General features: G+C 47.9%; 1 protein-coding gene and 1 long non-coding RNA gene across 4 annotated transcripts in view; both read right to left on the bottom strand.

The window, feature by feature from the left end:
- Window positions 1-27,027, bottom strand: part of LOC307217245 — a 340,344-nt gene that overhangs the window by 13,440 nt on the left and 299,877 nt on the right. The gene's annotated exons all lie outside the window — the stretch shown is intronic.
- Window positions 1-27,027, bottom strand: part of LPP (LIM domain containing preferred translocation partner in lipoma) — a 289,890-nt gene that overhangs the window by 13,440 nt on the left and 249,423 nt on the right. For all 3 annotated transcript variants that reach the window (XM_079977969.1, XM_079977970.1, XM_079977971.1), the window contains one exon: window positions 1,042-1,220. In XM_079977969.1, coding sequence (XP_079834095.1) covers window positions 1,042-1,220 — 179 coding nt within the window. The remainder of the gene's footprint in view (window positions 1-1,041; window positions 1,221-27,027) is intronic.

Genomic DNA, 27,027 nt, shown 5'->3' with positions numbered 1-27,027 from the left:
CAACCCCAGAGTCAGTCACGACTGGACCTAATGGTCAGGGGTCCCTTTACCTTTACATTTAAGGTCCACAAATGACAACACTTTGGAGGTCCCAGGTCATTAGATTGGACTCAACTAGGGCCAGGGCCTTTTCAGTACTGGCCCCGACTTGGTGGAACGCTCTGTCACAAGAGACTAGGGCCCTGCGGGACTTGACATCTTTCCGCAGGGCCTGCAAGACAGAGCTGTTCCACCTGGCCTTTGGTTTGGACTCAGCCTGACCCTTATGTTTCCCTCCCTTTATGTGATCTATGGGCTACTTTTAAAATGAGGCTGCCTTTTAAATTGCATTTTAACCTGTATTTTAAATTGGGTCCTCCCCCCCCCATTACGTTTTTACTGTAATTTTTACTGCTGTTAGCCACCCTGAGCTCTGCTCTGAAGAAGAAGAAGAAGAAGAAGAGTTTGGATTTGATATCCCGCCTTTCACTCGCCTTCAGGAGTCTCAAAGCGGCTAACATTCTCCTTTCCCTTCCTCCCCCACAACAAACACTCTGTGAGGTGAGTGGGGCTGAGAGACTTCAGAGAAGTGTGACCGGCCCAAGGTCACCCAGCAGCTGCATGTGGAGGAGCGGAGACGCGAACCCGGTTCACCAGATTACGAGACTACCACTCTTAATCACTACACCACACTGGCACCCTCTGGCCGGGGAGGGTGGGGTATAAATAAAATTTATTATTTATTATTACCTGACTGTGACTCGATATGTCACCAGGGAACCCTGGGTCCCCCCCCCCACACACACACACAAAATTGGTGGTAGCGGAAGATAAAGTAGTGATGTACAGGTCAATTGTCCGTGAAACAACCGGGGGCTTTGCACGAACGCCACAGATGCTTTTGGCCGAGCCAAAATGAACTTTCAGCACAATAATAAGATAACAGCAGTCCCTCCCACAGCGTGTAGCTCGCAAAGGGCCTAAACACCAACACAAATGCAAACCTCTGCTGCTTCCCCTCCCCGAGCCCCCCACAAAAGAGGCGAAGAGAAGCGCAGCCACCTGTGGAAATCCTCAATGCAGTGGATGTTTCCACCAGCGTCCACGGTGAAGGGGATCCCGTCCAGGCTGCGCTGGCAGATCACGCAGGTGAAGCAGTGAGGGTGGTAAGCCTTGCCGGTGGCTCTCAAGATGCGCTCCATGATGGGCTTGGCGCAGACGCTGCACTGCTCCAGGGTGCTCTGCGGAGAGAAAAGGCAGCCGGAGTCCGTCAGTCGCGCCAAGCCTGCAAATCTCCCCAGGCCCCTCGCTCTCAGGCCTTGGATGCACAAACAATGCTTATTTTATTTACTCGTTGCATTCATTTCCCACTTCTCCCCCAAAGAGCTCAAGGGGGCGTGCAGAGTTCTCCCTCTTTGATCCTCACAACGACCCTGTGAGGTAGGCTAGGCTGAGAGGCAAGGGATGGTTATGCCCAGGGAGATTCATGTTTCAGGGAAGTGGGAGGAAGGAGAAAAGAATAATATAATGCATTGAGGAAATATACATGTAAATGTATGGGGGGATGGGGAAGAAATGGTGTTGTTTTGGTACCGTATTTTTCGCTCTATAGGACGCACTTTTTCCCCTCCAAAAATTAAGGGGAAATGTGTGTGCATCCTATGGAGCGAATGCAGGCTCCTTGGCTTCAGCGATAGCAACGCGAAGCCTCCACGCTCCGGAGGCTTCACGTTGCTTTCGCTGAAGCCTGGAGAGCGAGAGGGGTCAGTGCGCTGCGCTCCGGAGGCTTCGAGTTCCTTTTACTGAAGCCAGGAGAGTCTTGCTCTCCAGGCTTCAGCGAAAGGAACCCGACGCTATCTGGAGAGCGAGAGGGGTCGACCCCTCTCACTCTACAGGCTTCAAAGATAGCTGTCTCAAGCCTCCGGAGCGCAGTGGGACTTCCCGCTGCGCTCCGGAGGCTTCGGGTTCCTTTTGGTGGAGGGTAGGTGCCCCTTCAGCTAAGGCGCAGCGCCCCTTCAGCTAACCAGGAGGAGAAATGGAAGGGGCTCCGTTTCTCCTGCCGCTTCGCTGAAAGGGCACTGTGCAGAGAGGGGGAGATTTTTTTCCCTTGTTCTCCCCCTCTAAAACAAGGTGCGTCCTATGGTCGGGTGTGTCCTATAGAGCGAAAAATACGGTACATCTGTATTGTGATGTAATATGTGAAAACCAATTAAAAAATAAAGAAATGGGGACCCTGGTTTCCTAGGCCCCTGCCTGGCACTCTAACCACTATGCCACGCAACCTTGAAATCGTTATCTGCAAGGACAACATGGCTGGTTTTACATGTTTAAAATGTGTCTAGGTTTTTTAATTTCAATGTTTTTCTTTTCCACGGACACACGTCACATGTGTTGCACTCACCCACGATGGTAAAAGCCGCTTTTCATTGCAGTGCCGGCCTCTTGCAATGGGGCCGTTCAATTTTAATCAGAAACAGGACACTGAGCTCCTCTCTCCACTGGACAGGGGAGGCTGTCGGGATGCACATGGCCAGTCACCCTTGGCCATCCGACATGGCGGGTCTCTGCAACTGGTGACTGGCCAAGCTGAAACAATCCGTTCATTGCGGCCTGTCGAGGGCTAGAAAACTGAGCGCTCCCACATCATTTCTCTAATTCCAGGCAGGGAGTTTGTCTGGTTCCAGATGGCAGCTGCACTGGGCTTGAGGAATCACCCAACTTGTGCAGTCCTGAGTTAAGCTTAACAGCACAGAAGATCCCGTTGGATCAGACGGGGGGCGGGTGGGTGTGGGGGACTCCCTGGTCCTGAATGGGGTAACTGTGCCCCTGAAGGACCAGGTGCGCAGCCTGGGAGTCATTCTGGACTCACAGCTGTCCATGGAGGTGCAGGTCAATTCTGTGTCCAGGGCAGCTGTCTACCAGCTCCATTTAGTACACAGGATGAGACCCTCCCTGCCCGCAGACTGTTTCACCAGAGTGGGGCATGCTCTAGTTATCTTCCGCTTGGACTACTGCAATGCGATCTACATGGGGCTACCTTTGAAGGTGACCCAGAAACCGCAACTAATCCAGAATGCGGCAGCTAGACTGGTGATTGGGAGTGGCCGCCGAGACCACATAATACCGGTCCTGAGAGATCTTCACTGGCTCCCAGTATGTTTCCAAGCACAATTCAAAGTGTTGGTGCTGACCTTTAAAGCCCTAAATGGCCTCACTCGAGTAGACCTGAAGGAGCGTCTCCACCCCCATCGTTCAGCCCAGACACTGAGGTCCAGCGCCGAGGGCCTTCTGGCGGTTCCCTCCCTGCGAGAAGTGAGGTTACAGGGAACCAGGCATTATCCACATTTTTATCCATCTAAATTGTCCATAGTCTTTGTTACCTTACAAGTGAGATTAAAATCCTGCTAATGTTTTCATCTTCTTACAATGGTCTCCTAAATAAATAATAATTCCACTCCCCCCATTCTTTTTTAAAGTTCTTGTCCTCTTAGTTCCTGAGCTTTCCAGTTAATTTTGCCATTTCAGCATAGTCCCCATCAACTTGGTTTGCTATTCTTCCCTGGTCGGGATTGGGTCCCTTCCAAGTCTAGGATTCTAGGAAATATTTCACCCATTCAGCCTAGTGGTTTCTTCAAAATATTCTTCATGCCACGTTGTCTGCTATAATCTTCTTTAGTGGGCTGTGCAAAGCGCTTTATTGGCTGAGGGAGCCGGCGTATAGCTTCCAGGTCATGTGGCCAGCATGACTAAGCCGCTTCTGGCAAACCAGAACAGCGCATGGAAACGCCGTTTACCTTCCCGCCAGAGCGGTACCTATTTATCTACTTGCACTTTGACGTGCTTTCGAACTGCTAGGTGGGCAGGAGCTGGGACTGAGCAACAGGAGCTCACCCCGTCGCGGGGATTCGAACTGCCGACCTTCCGATCAACAAGCCCTAGGCTCTGTGGTTTAACCCACAGCGCCACCCGCGTCCCAAAAATAGATTTAAATAAATGCAATTTGCCCTTGTGACTTTATTGCTCGGTCCTCTTCCCTCCTTGCACCCAGCTCTGTATCTACAGCAGTCTCTGTTTTTTATTCTGTTGTTCCCCTCCTCTTTCTCGGGAGGCAAATCGCCCTTGCTGTGGAATTTGCTTTGCTCCCACCAGGATGACAGGATAGACAAATTAATCCCTCCGTGATGTAAATGTGTTCTGATGGCAAGCCTTCCTGAGCATCAAGCTGTGATCTAACATCTTAACAGCTGTACACACAGCTCAGGGCAAGCGGATGCTAGCTTCCTGCTCGGCCTCCGTGGCACGTAGCTGCCACACCTCTGTCAAATGCTCTTTGCCTTCCTGGGGGCGAGACCAGAAGATTAAGACACCCTAACCTCAAGTCCAAGGCTGAGAGGGAGCTGGCTGGGGTCCATTTGGAGAGAGGAAAAGGCAACTCTGCACATGCTCGAAGGGATAAGGATACTGGCAAGCTGGAAGGTGGGCAGAGGAGGGCAACCGGAATGATCAAGAGTTAAAAGCTTACTGGGAAACGATATACAATGAATTGAAAAAGATGTTCAAAATAACATTTGTGGGGGGAAACAGAAGCTTTTCTTTTGGGAATTATAGGGACAGAACTACCTAAATTCTACAGAAATGTATTCATGTATGCTACTACAGCGGCAAGAATGCTACTTGCCCCAAAGTGGAATGAAGAAGAAGTCCCAGCAAAGGAAGAATGGGTAAAAAAACTTATGGAATATTCAGAAATGGCGAAACTTGCCGGAAGAATAAGAAATCAAGATAACCAGCTTTTTATAAAAGAACGGAAATGGTTTATTGAATATTTGCAGATAAATTGCAAGCAGATAAAAACATTGGCAGGATTATTGTTATAACCTGCAGTTTTATAAGAGTATATATTTAAAGTAGATTAAGTGAGCAAATTAAATGAATCTGGATATGCAGAAGATACTTAAAAAGAAATTTAAGGAACCGCAGAAAGAGGGGGAAGGAAGTCACATTTTCAAATGTAAAACTGATTGTAAAACTAATGAAATGTATAAATTTGAAAAGTATAAATATTTTTTTTTTAAAAAAAAGAAATGATTGAGGGTCGGGAAACCAAGCCATTTGAGGAGCGCTTAAAGAGCTGGGGGTGTTTAACCTGGAAAAGGGGAGACTGAGAGGAGATATGAGAGCCATCTTCAAATATCTGAAGGGCTGTCCCCTGGAAGATGGAGCAAGCTTATTTTCTCCTGCTCTGGAGGGTAGGACTCGAACCCGTGGCTTCAAGTTATAAGAAATGAGATTCTGACTCAACCACAGGAAGAACTTTCTGACAGTAAAAGCCATTTGATTGCGGAACAGTCTCCCAGAAGAGGTGGTGGGTTCTCCTTTGCCGGAGGCGTTTAAGCAATGTCTGGATGGCCATCAGCCAGGAATTCTATACCTGCGATTCCTGCATTGCCCCAACTCCACTTTTCTATGCTTCTTTGAAAACAGGTGCACAACACGGCAGCCCTGGGCCTGTTCCATGGGGTGGGGCACGTCAAGAGTCGAAGAGACGAGCCCTAGGTCCCCTGTCCGCTCCTGCAGGGACCAGACACACGTTCCAGACCTCAAACGAAGATATTTCTGTTGTTGGGCTTTGTTTTGAAAAGTACACCCAGGCCCCGAAGCCAGAAACAGTCTATAAAACTCTGCTCCGGCTAATCACCAGGCTTCTGGAAACATGTGCGGTCGTCCTAAGATTTAAACTCCAGTTACCCCTCACCGCAAACCGGTTCCCAAAGTGCCTCTGGGCAGTTGGGGAAGTTTGGCTATTTCTGCACCTCTTCATGGGTGGAAAAAATGAGCCAGATTTTTGGCAATGTGTGTGTGTGGGGGGGGGGGAGGCACAGGCAGCCAGGGAGGTGGCTAGCGAGAGTCAACCTGCAGGCTTGCACAGCCTTCTGGTGCTGGGCTTTTTTGATCTCTGGAGGGCAGGCAAGATCACTGGGGAACGGAGAAGCTCTCCAGAAAAGCCACCCAGGTCTGAGCATGTCACTCGAAGGAAAATGACTCCAGGGGGAAATCGACAAGGAGCAGGAACGCCTGCAGGCAACAATTGAAGCCTTGTAGAATCATAGAACTGTCGAGTTGGAGGGACACCTCAAAGGTCATTCAGTCCAACCCCCTGCAAATCAAGAATCTTTTGCCCAAATTCGAACTCATGGCCTTGAGAGTCTCACGCTCTACCAACTGAGATATCTCCGGACAACAATCGTTGTTTCAGCCTCTTAACTTTCAGTACGTTTCAAAACTATATTGTAAACGTTTCCTGGGTTTTTGTTTCGTTTTATCCTTTTCTCGTTTTGTTTGTTTTTAAACTATCAGGCGGGGCGTAAATCTTATGATGCAGATAAAATAAATAAATAAAAAGCACTCATTGGGAAATGGGTGGTGATTAGCCAGCCAGCAAGAGTGGCTCTGTAAGGCAGGGCTGAGCTCAGAAACCGTTTCCACTCCAACCATAAAAGAAATAAAATAACAGGACTAAGGAGAATGGAAACTCTCTCTGTGTCTCTGTCTCTCTCCTGCCTCTGCCTGGTATATTAAATGCTATACGCTTTACATGCAATTATGGGGGGAAATGGCAGGAAATTGACCCATTTGGGCAGAAGCGTCCCTGTCACGCTTCACGCTTTCTCGTTCCACGGCCCATTTGGGGGGTGAGCAATTTCTTTCCAGGGCAAAAGAAGATCTATCAGCAGCCGATGTGTCTTCGCACAAAAGCAGCACTCAGAAACCCTCTCAGGTTCTCGCTTCGTTTTCCTCTTTGTGTTGCTCAATAAAATTATAGCCAATGGCCATAAATATGTGGTTGCGACGCTGCCTCCTCGCAGCCCACTTCCCTCCCTACAAAACATTACAATAATGATGGCTGCATCCGCAGCAGCAGTGTGCTTGGATCGAGGGAAGTACGGTAATAGTCCCGCTCTGTTCTGCTTTGCTCAGACCTCACATGGAGTCCTGCATTCTGTTCTGGGCAGCCCAATTTAAGAAGGGCATGGACAAGCTGGAAGGGCAACCAAGATGATCAAAGGGAACAGTGGCGTAGCGTGGGTTGTCAGCACCCGGGGCAAGGCAAGTAATTTGCGCCCCCTAACCCGTGGATTTGCGTCCCCTAACCCTAACCCCCAGATGTTGCGCCCGGTGCGGCCGGCCCCCCCTGCACCCCCCACGTTACGCCACTGAAGGGGAATGAGACTGCGCCGGCCATCAGGCAATGGCTTTTTCCACCTGCCTTGCCTTCAGAACAGAGTTGAGTCTGTGCCAAGTCCTGGGGATTTGGAGTGTGTGTGTGTGTGTGTGTGTGTGTGTGTGTGTGTGTGTGAATTCAACCCTGCTTAGTTTGTCTTTTGGTGGCTGGTTTGTTAACATTGTTAATAACAACGTTTAGGGAAGCTTTTAATGTTTAATAGGTTATTGCATTTTAGTGTTTTGTTGGAAGCCGCCCAGAGTGGCTGAGGAAACCCAGCCAGATGGGCGGGGTATAAATAATAATAAATTATTATTATTATTATTATTATTATTATTATTATATCATCATCTTTCATGGAGCATGCGTTCTGCAATGCTTTCTGAATCTTATAATATGACTTTTGTAGCGGTTGTGCAGTTTAGCTTATTTCATTGGTTTGCTTATTTGCTAATTGCGTTTTATTAGTTGGGGTTGTTTTCCTTATGTGATTCTTTTACTGATGATTAGTTAAGTATTCTATATGATTTATCCTATACAGTGGTACCTCTGGCTGCGAACAGGATCCGTTCCAGAGGTGCGTTCGCAACCTGAAAAGAACGCAACCCGCCTCTGCGCACGCGCGGTCGCGATTCGCAGCTTCTGCGCATGTTCACGACATCATTTTGCGCGAACAGAGAAACCCGGAAGTAACCTGTTCCGTTACTTCTGGGTCGCCGTGGGACGCAACCCGAAAACGTGCTTCCTGAAGCAAACATAACATGAGGTATGACTGTATTTGTGATCTCCTATTTTATTATTTATTGATTGTAAGCTGCTTTGTGACTCATGTGAGTGACAAGGGGCATAGAAATATAAGAAATGGAAAAGGAATGGAAACCAAGGCTTATGAGGAGCGCTTGAAGGAGCTGGGTATGTTTAGCCTGGAAAATGGCATTTTTTCATCTCCGCCAAGCTAAGCAGTTGGCTCCTTACCTCTCTCGCCCTGACCTAGCCACTGTGATCCACGCGACAGTCACCTCCAGACTGGATTATTGTAGCTCGCTCTACGTGGGGCTTCCCTTGAGACTGACCCAGAAACTCCAGAGGGTGCAGAATGCCGTGGCAAGACTCCTTACAGGGTCTTCGCTGCGAGATCACATTCATCCGGTGCTATACCAGCTGCACTGGCTCCCGGTGGAGTACAGGATCAGGTTTAAGGTGCTAGTTTTAACCTTCAAAGCCCTATACGGCCTAGGGCCCTCGTACCTACGGGACCGCCTCTCCTGGTATGCCCCACAGAGGAACTTACGGTCTTCAAATAAAAACATCTTGAAGGTCCCAGGCCACAGAGAGGTTAGGCTGGCCTCAACTAGAGCCAGGGCTTTTTCGGCTGCGGCTCCAACCTGGTGGAATGCTCTGTCCCAATAGACTAGGGCCCTGCGGGACTTGACATCTTTCTGCAGGGCCTGCAAGACAGAGCTGTTCCACCAGGCCTTTGGTCAGGGCGCAGCCTGACCCCCTCCTTTGGCAATCTTTAAAAAACTTTAGTTTATGGTTGCCATCAATTTGAATTTTAATTAACTTTTATAATGTTTTTATAATGTTGCACTGTTTTGGTGTTGTTAGCCGCCCTGAGCCCGGCTTCAGCTGGGGAGGGCGGGATATAAATAAAATTTATTATTATTATTATTAAAAGAGGAGACTGAGAGGAGAGACGTATTCATATAGCTCAAGGGCAGTCACATGGAAAAGGGAACAAACTTGTTTTCTCCTCCTCTGGAGGGCAGGACTCGAACCCATGGCTTCAGGTTATAAGAAAGGAGATTCTGACTAAACATCAGGAAGGACTTTCTGACGGCAAGAGCTGTTTGACAGAGGAATGGACTCCCTCATAAGGTTGTAGACTCTCCTTCCTTGGAGGTTTTTAAGCAGAGTTTGGAGGGCCATCTGTTTCGGATGCTTTAGCTGAGATTCCTGCATTGCCAGGCGTCCCTTCCATCCCTACAATTCCATGGTTCTATGAATTGTTCCCAGCTGCAAAATCTCCCCTTGATAAAAGGCCACTCCACACAGAATCCTATGAGAAACCTACATGTACCTAGAAGCCTGCAGGTGCTTGTGGCAACTGCTGGTTTTGACAGCTGCTACAGGCACCAATGAAGGACGTGGGTGGCACTGTGGGTTAAACCACAGAGCCTAGGACTTGCCGATCAGAAGGTCGGTGGTTCAAATCCCCACGACGGGGTGAGCTCCCGTTGCTCGGTCCCTGCTCCTGCCACCCTAGCAGTTTGAAAGCACGTCAAAGTGCAAGTAGATAAATAGGTACCACTCCAGCGGTCGGCCACGACAGGTCCCTTTACCTTTACCTTTACAGGCGCCAATGGAACTCTTTCCCCAGAAACCCACTCAGAACCATTACTGAATTACCTAATAGCAGCAAGTGGCTTCCTATTTCAGCAAGAGAGAGGTACAGATTAGTTATAGAAGTTCCTATTTCTATTGTAGTTTCTTTGATCCTCTGTCTCCTTGCTGCAAAAAGTCATATGCTGCTGGAGGATAAGTGAGTGACAACGCTGAGAAGGTTGGAAAGATGCTCTCTATGGGTGACTGTAGCAGCTGCTACAATCAATATCTGTTACAGTCACCCAGAGGCTTTGGGGGACAACTTGAAGCATCATTGATGGGCTCATGTGCGGGCTGACCCCAAAGTCCGCCAACCAGTTATGCGCAGAGATTTGAAGTATTCTGCAAATAAATCTCTCATGATTGCTACGTGAATCCTTTTCAGTTGTGAACACTGTAAGGTCAAGAGAGTCGGAGGCCACCAAAATGAAGAAATGACAGCATTGATGCTAAAAACAAGGGGGTTAAGAATGTAAGAAGGGCCTGCAGGATCAGGCCAATGACATATCTAGTCTGAAATCCTGTTCTGGAAATCAGCTTGTGGGAAAGCAGCAAGGAAGATCTGAGCACAACATCCCTTCCTGTGGTTTCTAGCAACTGGGATGATGATGATGATGAAGATGATGATGATGATGATGATGATGATGATGAAGAAGAAGAAGAGGAAGTGGAAGAAGAGTTTGAATTTGATATCCTGCTTTATCACTACGCTAAGGAGTCTCCTGGGGAAATAGTTCACCAACCAAAGGACCTCATGAGCTGTGAGGCTTGGTTCCCTGACTTCCTGAGGGAGAGGAGCCCCACACAGCACCAATGACCGGGGATCAATGTGCTTCTGAATAATACCCTTTGCTGAGAGACTTCAGAGAAGTGTGACTGGCCCAAGGTCACCCAGCAGCTGCATGTGGAGGAGCGGGGAAGCGAACCCGGTTCACCAGATTACGAGTCCACCCCTCTGAACCACTACACCACACTGGCTCCAACTATGGAGGTCAAAAACAGCCATCCTAGTAGCCATCAACGGCTCCAAGAATTTGTCTAATTCTTTTAAAGCCATCCAGGTTATTGGCAGCCCCTGCCTCCTGTGGGAGTGAGTTCCACGGTCTAACTACATCAGCGGGACCGAGAGGAGGGGCCTGTCACCTGGGCAGCCCACGACCTCCAGACACACTGCCCAGGCTTGCACTGCAAGCAGCGGTTGTTTGACTTCACCCCCAGAGGCGCACTCTATTGCGTCTTGAGACAGATGGATGCCAACAAACAACCTTTCCGCTAGTCTAAAAAGTCCCAAATGCTGTAACCTTCCTTCATAACATGGTCTCTCCATCCCATGGACCATTTTGTTTGCCTTTTCCTGAACCCTTTCCAACTCTTCTTCCTCCTTTCTAAGGTGAGGCATCCAGAACGGTACCCAGTATTTCAAACATGACTGCAGCAAAGGTTTGCATGATCTGACCACTCCCAGATCATTCATGCAGGCTTACTGGAACCCAGAGGAGGCGCCGGTTTATCCTGGAAGATTTTCCTGACCTCGTCACGGCTCTCCTTTTATCTCTGGACTCCCTTTCGCTCAAGACCCAGGAGCACCCAGTTCGTTACTGGGGGAAGTCCACAGAAGACCAGGGTTTTCGAGGCTTCTAATCCTGAATCTCTGCATGCCTGAGATGGAGTTTTGTGTCTGGGAACAGCAGAGGGCCTTCGCTCCCTGAGAAACACGCAGCTCCAACAATGACAGCCAGATTAATTAAGCTTGTTAAAAGATCATAAAAACTCTCAGAGGTGGAAGCAAGCACAGTCTGCGCTTGACTCTTTTATTATTATTAGCTGGGTGATAAAATCGCCAATTGCTGGTTATAAATTATAATGGCCAAAGCAGAAGCTGATGGATGAAGGCGGGGAAAAGAAGATCTCTTGCGGAGACCCACCAGCGTCTCTCTCTCTCTCTCTCTCTCTCTCTCTCTCTCTCTCTCTCTCTGGGTCTTTGCTTCTGCATGAAATGAGAAGGTTCTGGTGCCTGAATACTGAACCTCCCTGCTTTCGGAGGGAATTAGGAGAAACTCGATTTGCTTCACACAAACGTAAGAGCCGTCTTGGATCAGGCCAGCAGCCTACCTAGTCCAGCGTCCTGTTCTTGCAGTGGCCAACAAAACACCCTCATGGGAAGCCCACAATTTGAGCAGTAGGACCCAGGAACACAGAGCTGGAAGGGACCCTGAGGGTCATCTAGCCCAACCCTCTGCAATGCAGGAATCTCCGCTAAAGCATCCCTTGACAGATGGCCATCCAACCTCTGCTTGAAAAGCTTCAAGGGAGGAGACTCCACCACCTCTCAAGGGAGACTGTTCCTCTGCAGCACAACTGGACACATGAAAGTAAGTGCCAGTGTTTCCAGGCTTAGGGTTGCAAGCACAAATCTTGCATTCTGTGCATTCTGGGCTCGCTGTGGCTGGAGGCAGCCTGGTCACAGAAACGCAAAGACTTCAGCAGAGCCTGCTGGATCAGGCCAGTGGTTCATCTGGTCCAGCACCCTGTTCTCACAGGGGCTGAGCGGATGCCCCAAGGGGAAGCCAGAAATCAGGATTTGAACACAAGACCACTATCCCCTCCCGTGCTCTCCGGCAACTGAGATCCAGAAGCATCACATAACACCGGTCTTGAAAAACTCCCATTACATTGGCTCCCAGTACGTTTACGAGCACAATTCAAAGTGTTGGTGCTGACCTTTAAAGCCCTAAACGGCCTCGGTCCAGTAGACCTGAAGGAGCGTCTCCACCCCCAGTCACCAGTCTAGCTGCCGCATTCTGGATTAATTGCAGTTTCCGGGTCACCTTCAAAGGTAGCCCCACACAGAGCGCATTGGAGTAGTCCAAGCGAGAGATAACTAGAGCATGCACCACTCTGGCGAGACAGTCCGCGGGCAGGTAGGGTCTCATCCTGCATACCAGATAGAGCTGGTAGACAGCTGCCCTGGACATAGAATTGACCTGCGCCTCCATGGACAGCTGTGAGTCCAAAATGACTCCCAGGCTGCGCACCTGGTCCTTCAGGGGCACAGCTACGCCATTCAGGACCAGGGAATCCCCCACACCCGCCCGCCCCCTGTCCCCCAAAACAGTACTTCTGTCTTGTCAGGATTCATAGAATCATAGAGTTGGAAGAGACCACAAGGGCCATCGAGTCCAACCCCCTGCCAAGCAGGAAACACCATCAGAGCACTCCTGACATATGGTTGTCAAGCCTCTGCTTAAAGACCTCCAAAGAAGGAGACTCCACCACACTCCTTGGCAGCAAATTCCACTGTCAAACAGCTCTTACTGTCAGGAAGTTCTTCAACCTCAATCCGTTAGCTGCCACCCATCCTCCAGACACTCACACACGACCCTCACTGGGTCCAGAAAGCAGATTCTGACTAAAACTTTCTGATGGTAAGAGCCGTTCGAGAGTGGGACGGTCTCCCTCGAAAGATGGTGGTCTCTCCTCCCTTGGAGGTTTTGTGGCAGAGGTCGGACAGCCATCTGTCAGCGACCTTCTTTGCTGTGATTCCTGCATTGCATTGTGTTGGACTAGATGACCTTTGGGTCCCTTCCATCTCTACTATTCAACAATTCTAGGAAATGGAAAAAGCGGCCTCAGAAGCAGCAAACGAGACTGAGGAGAGTGGGATGAGAGCCGTCTGCTTACTTTCCCTCGCTTCCAGGTATTTTACTCCCCTGCTGAAAAATCATCTCCCCCGAATACATTTCGCCATAGGGAGTGGGAAATATGAAGAATTATCTTTCCCCTGGTGGAGTGAAAAATAGCTGGAGGAGAGATTTGGAGCAGGAAAAAGCACAAGGAGGGAAGGCTTAAGCAGGCCAGACCACCACAACTGGACCACCACTGAGGATTTATTTGCTGGGGGGAAAGTTGGAAAGATACACACACAGACAAGTTTGAATGCAAAGAGATAAGGGATACGACTGCAAGGCAGGCTCAGCCTTTGGAGCAAAAGACCTGGAGGAAATTAAGTCCATGAATTTCCCTCTCTTTCCCCTGACACCTGCAAGGTATTTCGAGGTGGGTGAGGAGGGAGGGGACCAGCGGAAGATTCTGGCGGGCTCGAGGGGCCAGTGCCAGGTTGCAGAAAATTATTGAACATTAGGAAGAAAGGCGGACCAATGAGCTCCTTTGGGATCTCGGAATTTACCCAAGAAAACGGAGTGCTTATTACTCCTGGGTTTGCGGCGCCTCGTGAATTATTTAATCATTGTTCCTTTGCAGGAGGAATATATTTATCTGCCCATTGGAGAGAGAGAGAGAGAGAGAGAGAGAGAGAGAAAGAGAGAGAGAGAGAGAGAGAGAGAGAGAGAGAGAAAGAGAGAGAGAGAGAGAGCGCACATACTGTTGCAATCTGTTTATATTAATCTTGAAAACACGATTACTATTATTTTATGAGATGAAGGAAGTGGGAAGAAGCAAGGGTGGGAATAGTAAACACAGCCTATGAGAGGCATAGGAAGCTCTCTTCAGTGGCGTAGCGTGGGTTGTCAGCACCCGGGGCAAGGCAAGTAATTTGCGCCCCCTAACCCGTGGATTTGCACCCCCTAACCCTAACCCCCAGATATTGTGCCCAGTGCGGCCGCCCCCCCCCCGCCCCCCACGCTACGCCACTGGCTCTCTTATACTGAATGTTGTCAGAATCTCCTTTCTTGTAACTTGAAGCCATTGGTTCGAGTCCTACCCTCCATAGCAGGAGAAAAGAAGCATGCCCCCTCTTCCATGTGACAGCCCTTGAGATAATTGAAGATGGCGATCTCCTCTCAATCTCCTCTAAACCACAGATGAGAAGGTCGGCGGTTTGAAACTCTAAGACGGGGTGAGCTCCCGTTGCTCGGTCCCTTCTCCTGACCACCTAGCAGTTCGAAAGCACGTCAAAGTTTCCGTGCGCTGCTCTGGTTTGCCAGAAGTGGCTTAGTCATGCTGGCCACATGACCTGGAAGCTGTACGCCAGCTCCCTCGGCCAGTAAAGTGAGATTAGCGCCACAACCCCAGAGTTGCCTGCGACCAGACCCTTTACCTTTATCTCCTCTCAACCTCCTCTTTTCCATGCTCAACATGCCCAGCTCCTTCAACCATTCCTCATCAGGCTTGGCTTCCAGACCCTTCATCAACTTGGTCACCCTCCTCTGCCCACCTTCCAGCTTGTCAACATCCCTCTTAAATTGTGGCGCCCAGAATTGGACACAGTATTCCAAGTGTGGTCTGACCAAGGCAGAATAGAGCGGTACTATAATTTCCCTTGATCTGGACACTAGACTTCTGTTGATGCAGCCTAGAATAGCATTAGCTGTTTTTTGCTGCCACATCACACTGTTGACTCATGTTCAGCTTGTGGTCCACCAAGATCCCTAGATCCGTTTTACATGTACTGCTAGTAAGCCAATAGGAATGCTCCCATGGACTCTTCAGAATCTGTCCAGTAACACATTCCCAGTAGTGATGTATGGAAGTGAGAGCTGAACCATAAAGAAGGCTGATCGCCGAAGAATGGATGCTTTTGAATTCTGGTGCTGGAGGAGACTCTTGAGAGTCCCATGGACTGCAAGAAGATCCAACCAATTAATTATTAAGGAAATCAGCCCTAAGTGCTCACTGGGAGGACAGATCCTGAAGTTGAGACTCCAATACTTTGGCCACCTCATGAGAAGAGAAGACTCCCTGGAAAAGACCCTGATGCTGGGAAAGATGGAGGGCACAGGGAGAAGGGGACGACAGAGGACGAGATGGTGGGAAAGTGTTCTTGAAGCTACCAGCATGAGTTTGACCAAACTGCGGGAGGCAGTTGAAGACAGGAGAGCCTGGCGTGCTCTGGTCCATGGGGTCATGAAGAGGTGGACACGACCAAACGACTCAACAACAACAACAACAAGCTGTGAATGGGATGTGAGCCTCTGTACTTGAACTTCAGTTCTTGTGTGCACCAATGGGGAGAATGTTGTCTTTGTGCATATTGGTGGAGGTCTGGGAGTAGAATTCGATGAGTGAGACTGAATGGAGTCGTAGGGTTTCCTTTAATGATGGTGTTGATGTAAAGAAGGATTTTGGTGTGATGAGCAGAATTTCACAAATTAGGGCTGTGCCTCCGCAAGAGGAGAATCTCTGAATCCAAAGATGTCTCAAAATATGCTGCTATGTTTTTTAGATGCCATAGAGTTAGTGTAGCTTTGCTCAGTGCTGCACTGCATAATATTGTAGTTTCTCGTTTTTTCTGTTTGCTACATATTGCATTTATTATTTTGTAAGCTGCTTACAGACCCTCATAAGCATTAAGCGGTATATAAATATAATAACTCGACTGATCAATCAACCCCCAAGAAGAAACTCACCCCACATTAGTTATTACGTTAATATGGATCCATCTCCCAGCTCCTGACTTACGAGCCCTGGAAACCTACGAGTTGAACAACAATTATTTGTGGAGTGCCAATAAATCTTTTGCGGTAACATCGTGGGGCCGGCCTTGCTGCAACTGACTTACGATTCCGTACGATCGACGCCGTATGAAGTCGTTGGAAACGTACGAAGGAGACGATCGAGGAGGAGAACGCCCAAAGCTAACAAAATGTATGGTGCTGAAGCACGGAGTAAATGAGGAGCTTAAACTGCTTTTGTATTGCCATAATTTAACATATCATTAGAAGCTGCGGGATAGGATTTGTGGCTCCGGCGGGGAGCCTGTTCCTCACAACGCCTCCGCCACCCAGATTTGATGGCAGCCTCGCCTTGCGAGGAAAGGGACACTCTGCAAAGAACAGAACATCGTCTCCCCCACCCCCATTCGCTCCCCGCTCCATCCCTCTCCCTTTCTGCCGAGGGCGCGAAATCGAAACGCGACGGGGCAGTTTGTGCGGAGTTATGGAGCCATTCATTCCAGCAGACAGGCTGCTTTAAACACATCTACGTAATGGATAGGAAAAAGTGTTTAAGCAACAATAAAAAGAGGAGATTTAGTGGGATTAATAAAGGTGTCTCTTAAAGCAGCGTGTCACCATTAAGATAATTAACGGGGCATACAGGAGGCCTGGTTGGAACGCGAGTTTAGTATCCCGCGACCCCGAGGATGGGCCAGGGCACTTTCCAGGTGCCAAAAACTTCTCCGGGAGGAAAGTGGGGAGGGAAAAAGCTAAGTCCGTAAAAGAGGGGTTTAAAATTTTAAGTGATACAGTGTGGATCTGGAACGCAAAGGTTAAGGGAATATTAGAAGGGCAATAATTCCATCTGATTAAACTTTTATCTGGAGTGGCTGTAAAATGTTCAGAATGAATTAAGGGTTTTTATTAACAGATGTAAGGGCTCCATAAAAAGGGTTTAAAAAGAATAAAGAATAAAAAAATGAAGTGATGGAGAGGGAAAGTCTGAAAGAAGATGCAGGAGCATGAAGTGATAACCTGACTGCCAGTTTAGAAAAAGATGTGCATGTATAGCTATATAGCATAAGAGTTTCAGCAAATGAGGATGCTTGTAATTCAAAGTAGAGAGCGATTCTTTACGGCAAAAGACACCCACAGTCACACGAATAGCACATTTATTACTCTGCGCATCCACAGCCCTTTTCAGTATTCAGTACGGCTAACAACTCCTTTATTGTTATTGATATTTTGCCCCTTGCAACGGAGTACAGAAATGGAATAACAGATCTCACTTACAGCCCATGCATTTCCCCCATCCACAAATACTTAACAAAATTAAAAATTAATAAAGTACAAAAAAGATGACAAGGCAAAAGCTTCATTTTCCAAATTACAAAGGGGAAACTGTGGCCTGGCTGGCACCGGAGACCCTGCCTCTGTCGAAGCAGCTCTGTGAATTTCCACCCAGCAAATGAAAGCAGATATACTAGAAGCTACAACCGTAGGCAGGTGAGCAGCTCCTGGGGTTTTCACACTGCAAAGCAGCCCGGGGTGATTTTAAGTGGGAGAGGAGCAGTGGGCTGCTTAACCCTCACGCCTGCGGCTGTTTTCCCACTCCAAAGGGTCCTCTCCCAGTTGATTTCCCAGCTGCAAGGGCAAAAGGGATGAGGTATCTATGAATCTCCCTTCCCTTGCAGAGAGAAAATCAGTTTGGGGAGGGTGATTGTGATAAATGGCAGGAGAGACAAAGGTTAAGCACGGTCTTTCATCTGTGTTGCCGTATTTGGACACTTCTGGCTAATGTCACCTACGAAGTCACTTCTGGACCCCAAGGCCCCCCTTTTCTGCTAGAGAAGGGGCGGGTGGGATGGCTTCATTCTGCTCCATGAAGTTTGGGCAATGAGTGCAATGGTTCCATTCTTCCCCACCATAAATCGTAGAGTTTATCTACTCCACAGGAATCACAGCTCATGAATGGCTGACTTCTAAATGGAGAGGGCACAAGAAACAGGCTGAGATGTTGGGTCTTGTGTCTCAGGGATTACAGCATCACAACAGGACAGAGAAGACAAGGGGTCCTTCCTGCATCAGGGGTCGTTGGGGGAGGGGCTGTTTCCAAACGTGCCTCCCTTGCCTTGTGCCGCCCAAGCTGGGCATGGAGGGCGAGGGTGTGAATGTGCCAGCATTTCTGAATCCTGGAGCGAGACCTTTGAAGATGAAATATTTTAAATAAATACATTAGAAACTACAACAGGATCAAGGCTTTCTGGGAAATGATCTATAATGAAATGAAAAAGGTATTTAAATATACCTTCCTGAAGAAACCAGAGGCCTTTCTCCTGGGCATGGTCGGCCAATTCGTGCCAAAGAAGGACAGAACTTTTTTTATGTATGCGACAACACCAGCAAGAATACTCATCGCAAAATATTGGAAGACACAAGATCTACCCACTCTGGAAGAATGGCAGATGAAGATGATGGACTATATGGGACTGGCAGAAATGACCGGCAGAATCTGAGACCAGGGAAAAGAGTCGGTGGAAGAAGACTGGAAGAAGTTTAAAGACTATTTACAGAAATATTGCAAAATTAATGAATGTTAGAACGATGTTGGACAGAAATTAAGGGGTTTCCAGCTGTAATGCTTAAGAGATATGAAAAATAAGGTTTAGAAATAAGTAAAAACTAAATGGTGAGGATTTGCTGAACTAACAATTTGAATTGGAATACAAGAAAGGGAGGTATGAGGAGGTCTGGAAAATAAGTTAAAAGAAAATAAGTAATGGAAATTCTATGTGTTTTTAATTATTTTTGTATTATTATATTTTTGTATTTATGTTATTTTTTCTTTTTTTATTTCACATTGTATTATTTTTGGAAAACTTTAATAAATATTCTATAAAAAAAAAATAGAAACTACAACAGCAGCTCTCCTCTCTGTTAAGCTGGTCCTGAGCTATTGACAGATTGGAACAGTTGAGGAAACATGATGTCCTGTGTCCAGTTCTGGGCACTGCAGTTATTGACAAGCTGGAAGGTGTGCAGAGGAGGGAGACCAAGATGACCCAGGGTCTGGAAACTAAGCCTTATAAGGAGCAGTTGAAAGAGCTGGGCATGTTTAGCCTGGAAAGGAGGTGACGGAGATAGGAGAGCCATCTTCAAATATCTCAAGGGCTGTCCCCTGGAAGACAGAGCAAGCTTGTTTTCTCCTCTGGAGGCTAAGACTTGAATCAAGGGCTCCAAGTTACAAGAAGGGAGGTTCCGACTAAACATCAGGAAGAACTTTCTGACAGTTAGAGCTGCTCCACAGTGGAAAGGACTCCCTCAGAAGGTGGTCACTCTCCTTCGTTGCAGGTTTTTAAATATATATATATATATAAAGGTAAAGGGACCCCTGACCATTAGGTCCAGTCGTGACCGACTCTGGGGTTGCGGTGCTCATCTCGCTTTATTGGCCGAGGGAGCTGGTGTACAGCTTCTGGGTCATGTGGACAGCAGGACTATGCCGCTTCTGGAAAACCAGAGCAGCGCACGGAAACGCCGTTTACCTTCCCGCCGGAGTGGTACCTATTTATCTACTTGCACTTTGATGTGCTTTTGAACTACTAGGTTGGCAGGAGCAGGGACTGAGCAACAGGAGCTCACCCCGTCGCGGGGATTTGAACTGCTGATCTTCTGATTGGCAAGTCCTAGGCTCTGCGGTTTAACCCACAGCGCCACACAATTTTATTAATTTTTAACATATCATTTTCAACAGTCATTTAACATAACTTCTTATCTTATACAATATTTTAGACTTCCGTCAACAACCTCTGAAGATTTTTCGTTCTTTATCACTTATTCTGCATTTCTTGATTTCTCTATTACTTTTAATTATCATTAACTAATAATTCTCTTCATAGTCTTCCTTGCAATATTTCATATAATCCTCCTTACACAACTTCTTGCAGTCCTATTAGCGTAATCTGCTTATTACTATTGCTTTTCAAATAGTTTGAATATTTACTCCAGTCCTTCTAAGAATCTCTGGTCCTGCAGGTTTCGAATCCTTCCTGTTAATTTATCTGATTCTGCATAGTCCATTAATTTCATTTGCCATTCTTCTTTCGTCGGTAATTCTTCTTGCTTCCGTTTCTTGGCCAATAGTATTCTTGCTGCCGTTACTGCACATAAAAACAACTTACACTCCTGTCTGTTAACATCCCCCGTTACAATGCCAAGTAAAAATGCTTCTGGTTTTTTCATAAATGTATATTTCAACATCTTTCCCATTCATTGCAGGTTTTTAAACAGCAGTTGGATGGCCATATGTCACGGGTGCCTTAATCGTGCAGCGGGTTGGACTAGATGACCCTTGGGGTTCCATCCAACTCGAAGATTCTGTGAAAGTTCTCAGCAACAGAACTTCTCCCTGTGGCCAGACACTCCCAGGAAGTGTCCCCAGGCAAGACGTGAAAGCAACAGAACTCTCCATCAGAGCTCCATGTCCACCTGCCCTACACCTGGCAGGTAAAATGAGGGTTTGGGGGTGCCAACGATCAGCTGATTGGGAGCCCCTGCAAAGTCCCAGCTGTGTTTTTCTTTCTTTTTTTGCAAGCACTGATGTTTAGTGGTTCCGGGGAGTTGCATTCAGCACTCAAAGCCCTGGTGACCAGCTGAGTGCTGGCTCTCCAAAGCGTAGCACTGTGGTGAGCTTGCACTCGCACAGTATTAATTTCTCACACTGAGAGCCTGTGTGGTGTAGTGGTTAAGAGCGGTAGACTCGTAATCTGGTGAACCGGGTTCGATTCCCCGCTCCTCCACATGCAGCTGCTGGGTGACCTTGGGCCAGTCACACTTCTCTGAAGTCTCTCAGCCCCACTCACCTCACAGAGTGTTTGTTGTGGGGGAGGAAGGGAAAGGAGAATGTTAGCCGCTTTGAGACTCCTTCGGGTAGTGATAAAGCAGGATATCAAATCCAAACTCCTCTTCTTTTTCTTCTAGGTGAAAATGGATGTCACCGTGTCATCAGGAGATCAGAGGGTGGCCAGCCTTCTTCACCTGTCTAACTTGGTCCATGGAGGGTGGGGGAGAGCCTTTGTCCAGGTCCAATTCCCCATCTGGTCCATAATGACTGGCGGCAGTTCTCCCGGGTTGCAGGACAGAGCAGGGATTGGAGCTGGGACTTTCAGCCGCTGTGCTAGAACATCGCGTGAAAAGAGGGACGCAGCATCTTTTGCGTCTCTGCCTTGGCAGGCGCTACAAGCAGCTCACCCAAACCGCACGGAGTTCTGTTTGCAAGCGGCTGCATCTCATTACCCTCCATCCATTATTCTCTGGGGGTGGTTTGACTTTTCTAGCCTTGAGATTCCGCAGTCAAGGTGATCCCGCTGCCGGGGATAGAAAGTTCCTCCTGAGCACCTGCAAAAAGCTTTTCTCCTCCTCCATCCATGCTGGAATGTCCACCGTGTGGTTTCCCTTCTTTGCCTTTCTTATGGTGTCCTTCCAGGCCGACAATTCCCTCTCAGCCCACGCCACAGGTGTGCCTGCTGTTCTCCTTAATTCGACCAACTTTGCACTTTGCAAAAGGCAAACATCCTCCTTGCTTTTTTAAAATTCCTAAATCCCCCCATTCCCCCCAACTTCCTTCAACCTCCTTCTCTGGTTTATTTCAAAATGATATCATTTCCTGTGGAAGGTTGGCAGTTCGAATCCCCGCAATGGGGTGAGTTCCCGTTGCTTTGTCCCAGCTCCTGCCAACCTAGCAGTTTGAAAGCATGCCAGTGCAAGGAGATACAGTGGTACCTCTGGATATGAATGGGATCCGTTCCGGAGCCCCGTTCGCATCCTGAAGTAAACGTAAGACACAACTGCGCGTCTGCGCATTCCTCCGCTTCCGCGCATGACATCATTTTGAGTGTCTGCGCATGCAAAAGTGGCGAAACCTGGAATTAACGCGCTCTGTTACTTCCGGGTCACCATGGAGCGCAACCCGAAAATACTTAACTTGAAGCTACTTCAACCCGAGGTATGACTGCAAATAGGTACCACTGTAGAGGGAAGGTAAACAGTGTTTCCGTGCGCTCTGGTTTCAGTCACAGTGTCCCGTTGTGCCAATAGCGGTTTAGTCCTACTGGCAACGTGACTGTGGCCATGTCTGTGGACAAACGCCGGCTCCCTCGGCCTGAAAGCGAGATAGTCGCCTTTGACTGGACTTAACTGGTCCTTTACCTTTTTACCTCTTTTTACTTTCTGACACTGGCAAAACAAAAGCCCCCAGCTCCCCCAAATTCAACCCTAAGCAATGTATTTGATCTATACCTGCAGAGGGAGCCAAGTGCCCACAGAGGGTGAAATCCTGAACGGGCTCAGGTGTTCTTCAGTTCAAAGAGTGTGAGAGGCATTTTAATGAATTTCATCTTTCTTCTCCCCACCCTTTTGTTTTTCAAGTAGTCACTCAGAATTCTTTATACTCTTTGGGAAACAAACATAATAGTCTTAATGATCCCACTGAGCAGTTAAAATTCAAATTACTGAGCGCTGGGAGCAGCACACACAGACAAGCACTTTCCGTAAATTACTCTCCAATTTGGGTTGTGATAAAAACAAAAATACAGGATTTTTTAAAATGTGCCTGCATATATATATATATATATATATATATATATTCTCTAAATGTTCTTCTTGCATCTGATTTACATTCTTACTTGGCTGCTATTCTTCTTCATAATCTCTTTTATGGAAAAAACAGCAAATGAATTATATTATTTTAAAAATAGCTGTTCTTTACAGTATGGATCTGGCATCTGCTTTCTCTTTATACGCGAAGGCACAAACTGCATGAAAGGTTCTCCAGCCCAAGCCCCATTTGACACCAAGAGAGTAGGAACGTTGGATCTGGGCCTCAGAGAGGCTTGCCTTCAAATGACAGTTACTACTATTATTATCAATTCCTGTTGTTATTGCGAGGGTATCTGTATTTCGCTGTAAATTATTCCATTTGGGGTCAAAACCAAGTGTAAAAGAATAAAAAGAATAGGGAACTGGGAATAAAGCAGTGCGAAGCGACACAATTTAATATGTCAGCAAGACTTGTTGGGGGAACTCTTTTAGACCTGATCCTGCAAACAGACAACCTCCAAACAGATTCAGACCCAGCAAGAGACCACAGAGCCAGGGTGTGGCCTTAGTGGTTAGAGTTTCGGACCTAGGAGAGACCTGTGTTCGAATCCCCACTCAGCTATGAGGCTCGCTGGGTGTGACATTGGGGGCCAGTCACTGACTCCCAGCCTAACCTCTACCTCACAGGGTTGTTGTGAGGATTAAAAGACGAGGGGGAGAGAGCCACACACACCACCTTGAGATCCATGAGGTCCAGCTCCGAGGGCCTTCTGGCAATTCCCTCCCTGTGAGAAGTGAGGTTACAGGGAACCAGGCAGAGGGCCTTCTCGGTGGTGGTGCCCTCCCTGTGGAACACCCTCCCACCAAATGTCAAGGAAATAAATGACTATCTGACTTTTAAAAGGGAAGTTTTTAATGTATGATGTTTTATATGTTTTATTGTGGTTTTGATATTATGTTGGAAGTGCCCCAGATGCGTGGAGTATAAATAATAAAGTTGTTGTTGTTGTTGTTGTTGTTGTTGTTGTTGTTGTTGTTGCTGTTATCATCATCATCATCATCATCATCATCATCATCTACTGGACCACCTCTCCTGATACGCCCCACGGAGAACCTTAAGGTCCACTAATGACAACATTTTGGAGGTCCCGAGTCGCAAGGTGGTTAGATTGGTCTCAACTAGGGCCAGGGCCTTTTCAGCACTGGCCCCGACTTGGTGGAAACCTCTGTCACAAAACACCAGGGTCCTGCAGGACTTGACATCTTTCCGCAGGGCCTGCAAGACAGAGCTGTTCCGCCTAGCCTTTGGTTTGGACTCAGTCTGACCCTTAGGTTTCCCTCCCCTTATGGTTTTGATGAGGCTGCATTTTAAATTGCATTTTAACCTGTATTTTAAATTGGGTCCCCCCCCCCTTATGTTTTTTACTGTAATTTTACTGTTGTTAGCTGCCCTGAGCCCAGCTCTGGCCGGGGAGGGCAGGGTATAAATAAATTTATTATTATTATTATTATTATTATTATTATTATTATTATTATTATTATTATTACCAGAGTTGTGTGGGAGCTGAGTTGGAGGTAAACTGGAAGCAGGAGATGCAGAGATCTGCTTGCTTTGTGCTGGATCCAAATCTTGCTGGAGAAGCAAGATCTGCTGAGTGTCAATGCTGTGAGGCGCCACCACCTTATACACAGGTTGGATATATATGTAAACAAAACCCCATATATATTAAAGACACCACAGTTTCTGCTGACCTCCATTGCAGTGAAACGAAGTCCTGGGCAAGTGCCTGGGACTCCTGGAGTCTCTCCCCATGCAGAGAGTGTGCAGGTGTGTAACAATGACAACAAATACACTAAAGGGGCTGTATTATTATTATTATTATTATTATTATTATTCCCGAGAGTGAAAAGGCGGGATACAGTGGTACCTCGGGATGCGAATGGGATCCGTTCCGGAGCCCCGTTCGCATCCCGAAGCAAACGTAACCCGTGTCCACGTGTCTGCACGTGCCATGTTTTGGCGAATGCGCGCAACATCATTTTGACGGTTTGCGCATGCGCAAGCAGCGAAACCCAGAAGTCACACACTCTGTTACTTCCGGGTCGCCGTGGAGTGCAATCCGAAAATGCCTAACCCGACGCGTATTCATCCCGAGGTATGACTGTACAAATGTAATCGATATACTGCACTTTTCCATGTATTTGATGAGGGTTTTTTAAATTAAAAAAAGCTTAAAAAGTTGGGGTTAAGAGCCAGTGTGGTGTAGTGGTTAAGAGCGGTGCACTCGTAATCTGGGGAACCGGGTTCGCGTCTCTGCTCCTCCACCTGCAGCTGCTGGGTGACCTTGGGCCAGTCACACTTCTCTGAAGTCTCTCAGCCCCACTCACCTCACAGAGTGTTTGTTGTGGGGGAGGAAGGGAAGGAGAATGTGAGCCGCATTGAGACTCCTTCGGGTAGTGATAAAGCGGGATATCAAATCCAAAACTCCTCTTCTATACAAGGATAGTGCATAGGGTTGATGTGTGATTGGCTGCCGCTGCGACCCAGAGATTATTATTGGTGGCTGCAGTAAGGGGTAGTGTTTATTGGCTGTTGCTTCGTTAATTGTGCGGGCGATTGGCGGCTTGTGCCGGTGATGGGACAGATGATAAGTGGCTATCGTGACGCGTGCAAGCTCAACAACTTTGGGCATTCCCCCCCATTTTATTAATTTTGAGTCCCCCAAAATAGGGGGCATCTTAGACATGAGGGCGTATTGTACACAGAAAAATACGGTATATATATATATATATATATCAGGGGAGGCCATTGCAGAGCTCCAGGGGAGCAGCAGAAAGGAAGGACTTGCCTTGCCTCATTATCCTTGCAAAAATGAGGGGGCGCAACAGGTCACAGGGAACAGAGATGACGTCACAGGAGGAAGACGGCATCAGGACATCGGCAAACGGCGCATTTGCCTAGCGAAGCCTTGTCCCCAGCCTGAGCAAGCCGCTCGTCCTTGGGCGACGTCCTTCTGATAAGTACTGAGGCTGGAAAGCTGACAGCTGGCACAAGGCAAGCATCGCGCTCGTCAATCTTTTATAACAGTGCATGCAAGGATATTGCAACTAACCTTCCCTTTCCGTCCCAAGACTGCTGTCGTGGCTCTGCTGCATCTTTTCGGACCTTCGGGGGGAGCGGAGGCAACGGGAGCAGCAGCCGGAGGGGACGTCAAGCGGGGCAGGGTTGGGGGAATTGAGAGTCAGTGTGGCGCAATGGTTAGAGTGTCGGACTAGGACACAGGAGAGCAGGGTTCAAATCCCCATTCAGCCATGAAGCTCACTGGGAGACCTGGGACCAGGTATCAGCTCTTAGCCCAAGCTCCCTGGTCTCCCTCAGGACTCCCTGGTCCTGAATGGGGTAACGGTGCCCCTGAAGGACCAGGTGCACAGCCTGGTAGTCATTCTGGACTCACCGCTGTCCATGGAGGCACAGGTCCATTCTGTGTCCAGGGCAGCTGTCTACCAGCTCCATCTGCTATGCAGGATGAGACCCTCCCTGCCTGCGGACTGTCTCGCCAGAGTGGTGTATGCTCTAGTTATCTCTCGTTTGGACTACTGCAATGCGCTCTACGTGGGGCTACCTTTGAAGGTGACCCGGAAACTACAACTAATCCAGAATGCGGCAGCCAGACTGGTGACTGGGGGCAGCCGCCGAGACCACATAACACCGGTCCTGAAAGACCTACATTGTCTCCCAGTACGTTTCCAAGCACAATTCAAAGTGTTGGTGCTGACCTTGAAAGCCCTAAACGGCCTCAAAGGCCCAGTAGACCTGAAGGAGCGTCTTCACTCCCATCGTTCTATCCCGAACACTGAGATCCAGCTCCAAGGGCCTTCTGGCGGTTCCCTCGCTGTGAGAAGTGAGGTTGCAGGGAACCAGACAGAGGGCCTTCTCGGTAGTGGCACACGCCCTGTGGAACACCCTCCCACCAGATGTCAAAGAGAAAAATAACTACCAAACTTTTAGAAGACATCTGAAGGCAGCCCTGTTCAGGGAAGCTCTTAATGTTTAATAGGTTATTGTATTTTAGTGTTTTTTTGGAAGCTACCCAGAGTGGCTGGGGAAACCCAGCCAGATGGGCAGGGTATGAATGAATTATTATTATTATTATTATTATTATTATTATTATTATTATTATTATTATTAACAGACCCAATCTGTGCATGGTAAGCTACACACCAAAGAGACTAATGATGACATTATTGGTTATTATGCGCCCTTTGTTTTCTGCTTGCCACAGATTTGCCCACTCTCACCCTCAGCAAACCTGTGGCTGCCAGGTCTCCTCGCAGAAATTAATATGCCACCTGCTCCCCCCTCCTTTTCTATTACTAGCAGGCAAACATTCTCCAAGCAGAGGTTTGCTTAGAGGGGCAGAGGAGTTCGCATCTCATTCCAAACAAACGGAC

The sequence above is a fragment of the Podarcis cretensis genome (genome assembly GCF_951804945.1).
Source record: "Podarcis cretensis genome assembly, chromosome: 5".
In the NCBI taxonomy this organism is placed as follows: Eukaryota; Metazoa; Chordata; class Lepidosauria; order Squamata; family Lacertidae; genus Podarcis; species Podarcis cretensis.
Note: the sequence above shows the minus strand (reverse complement) of the source record. Positions and strands in the feature narration are given on the sequence as shown.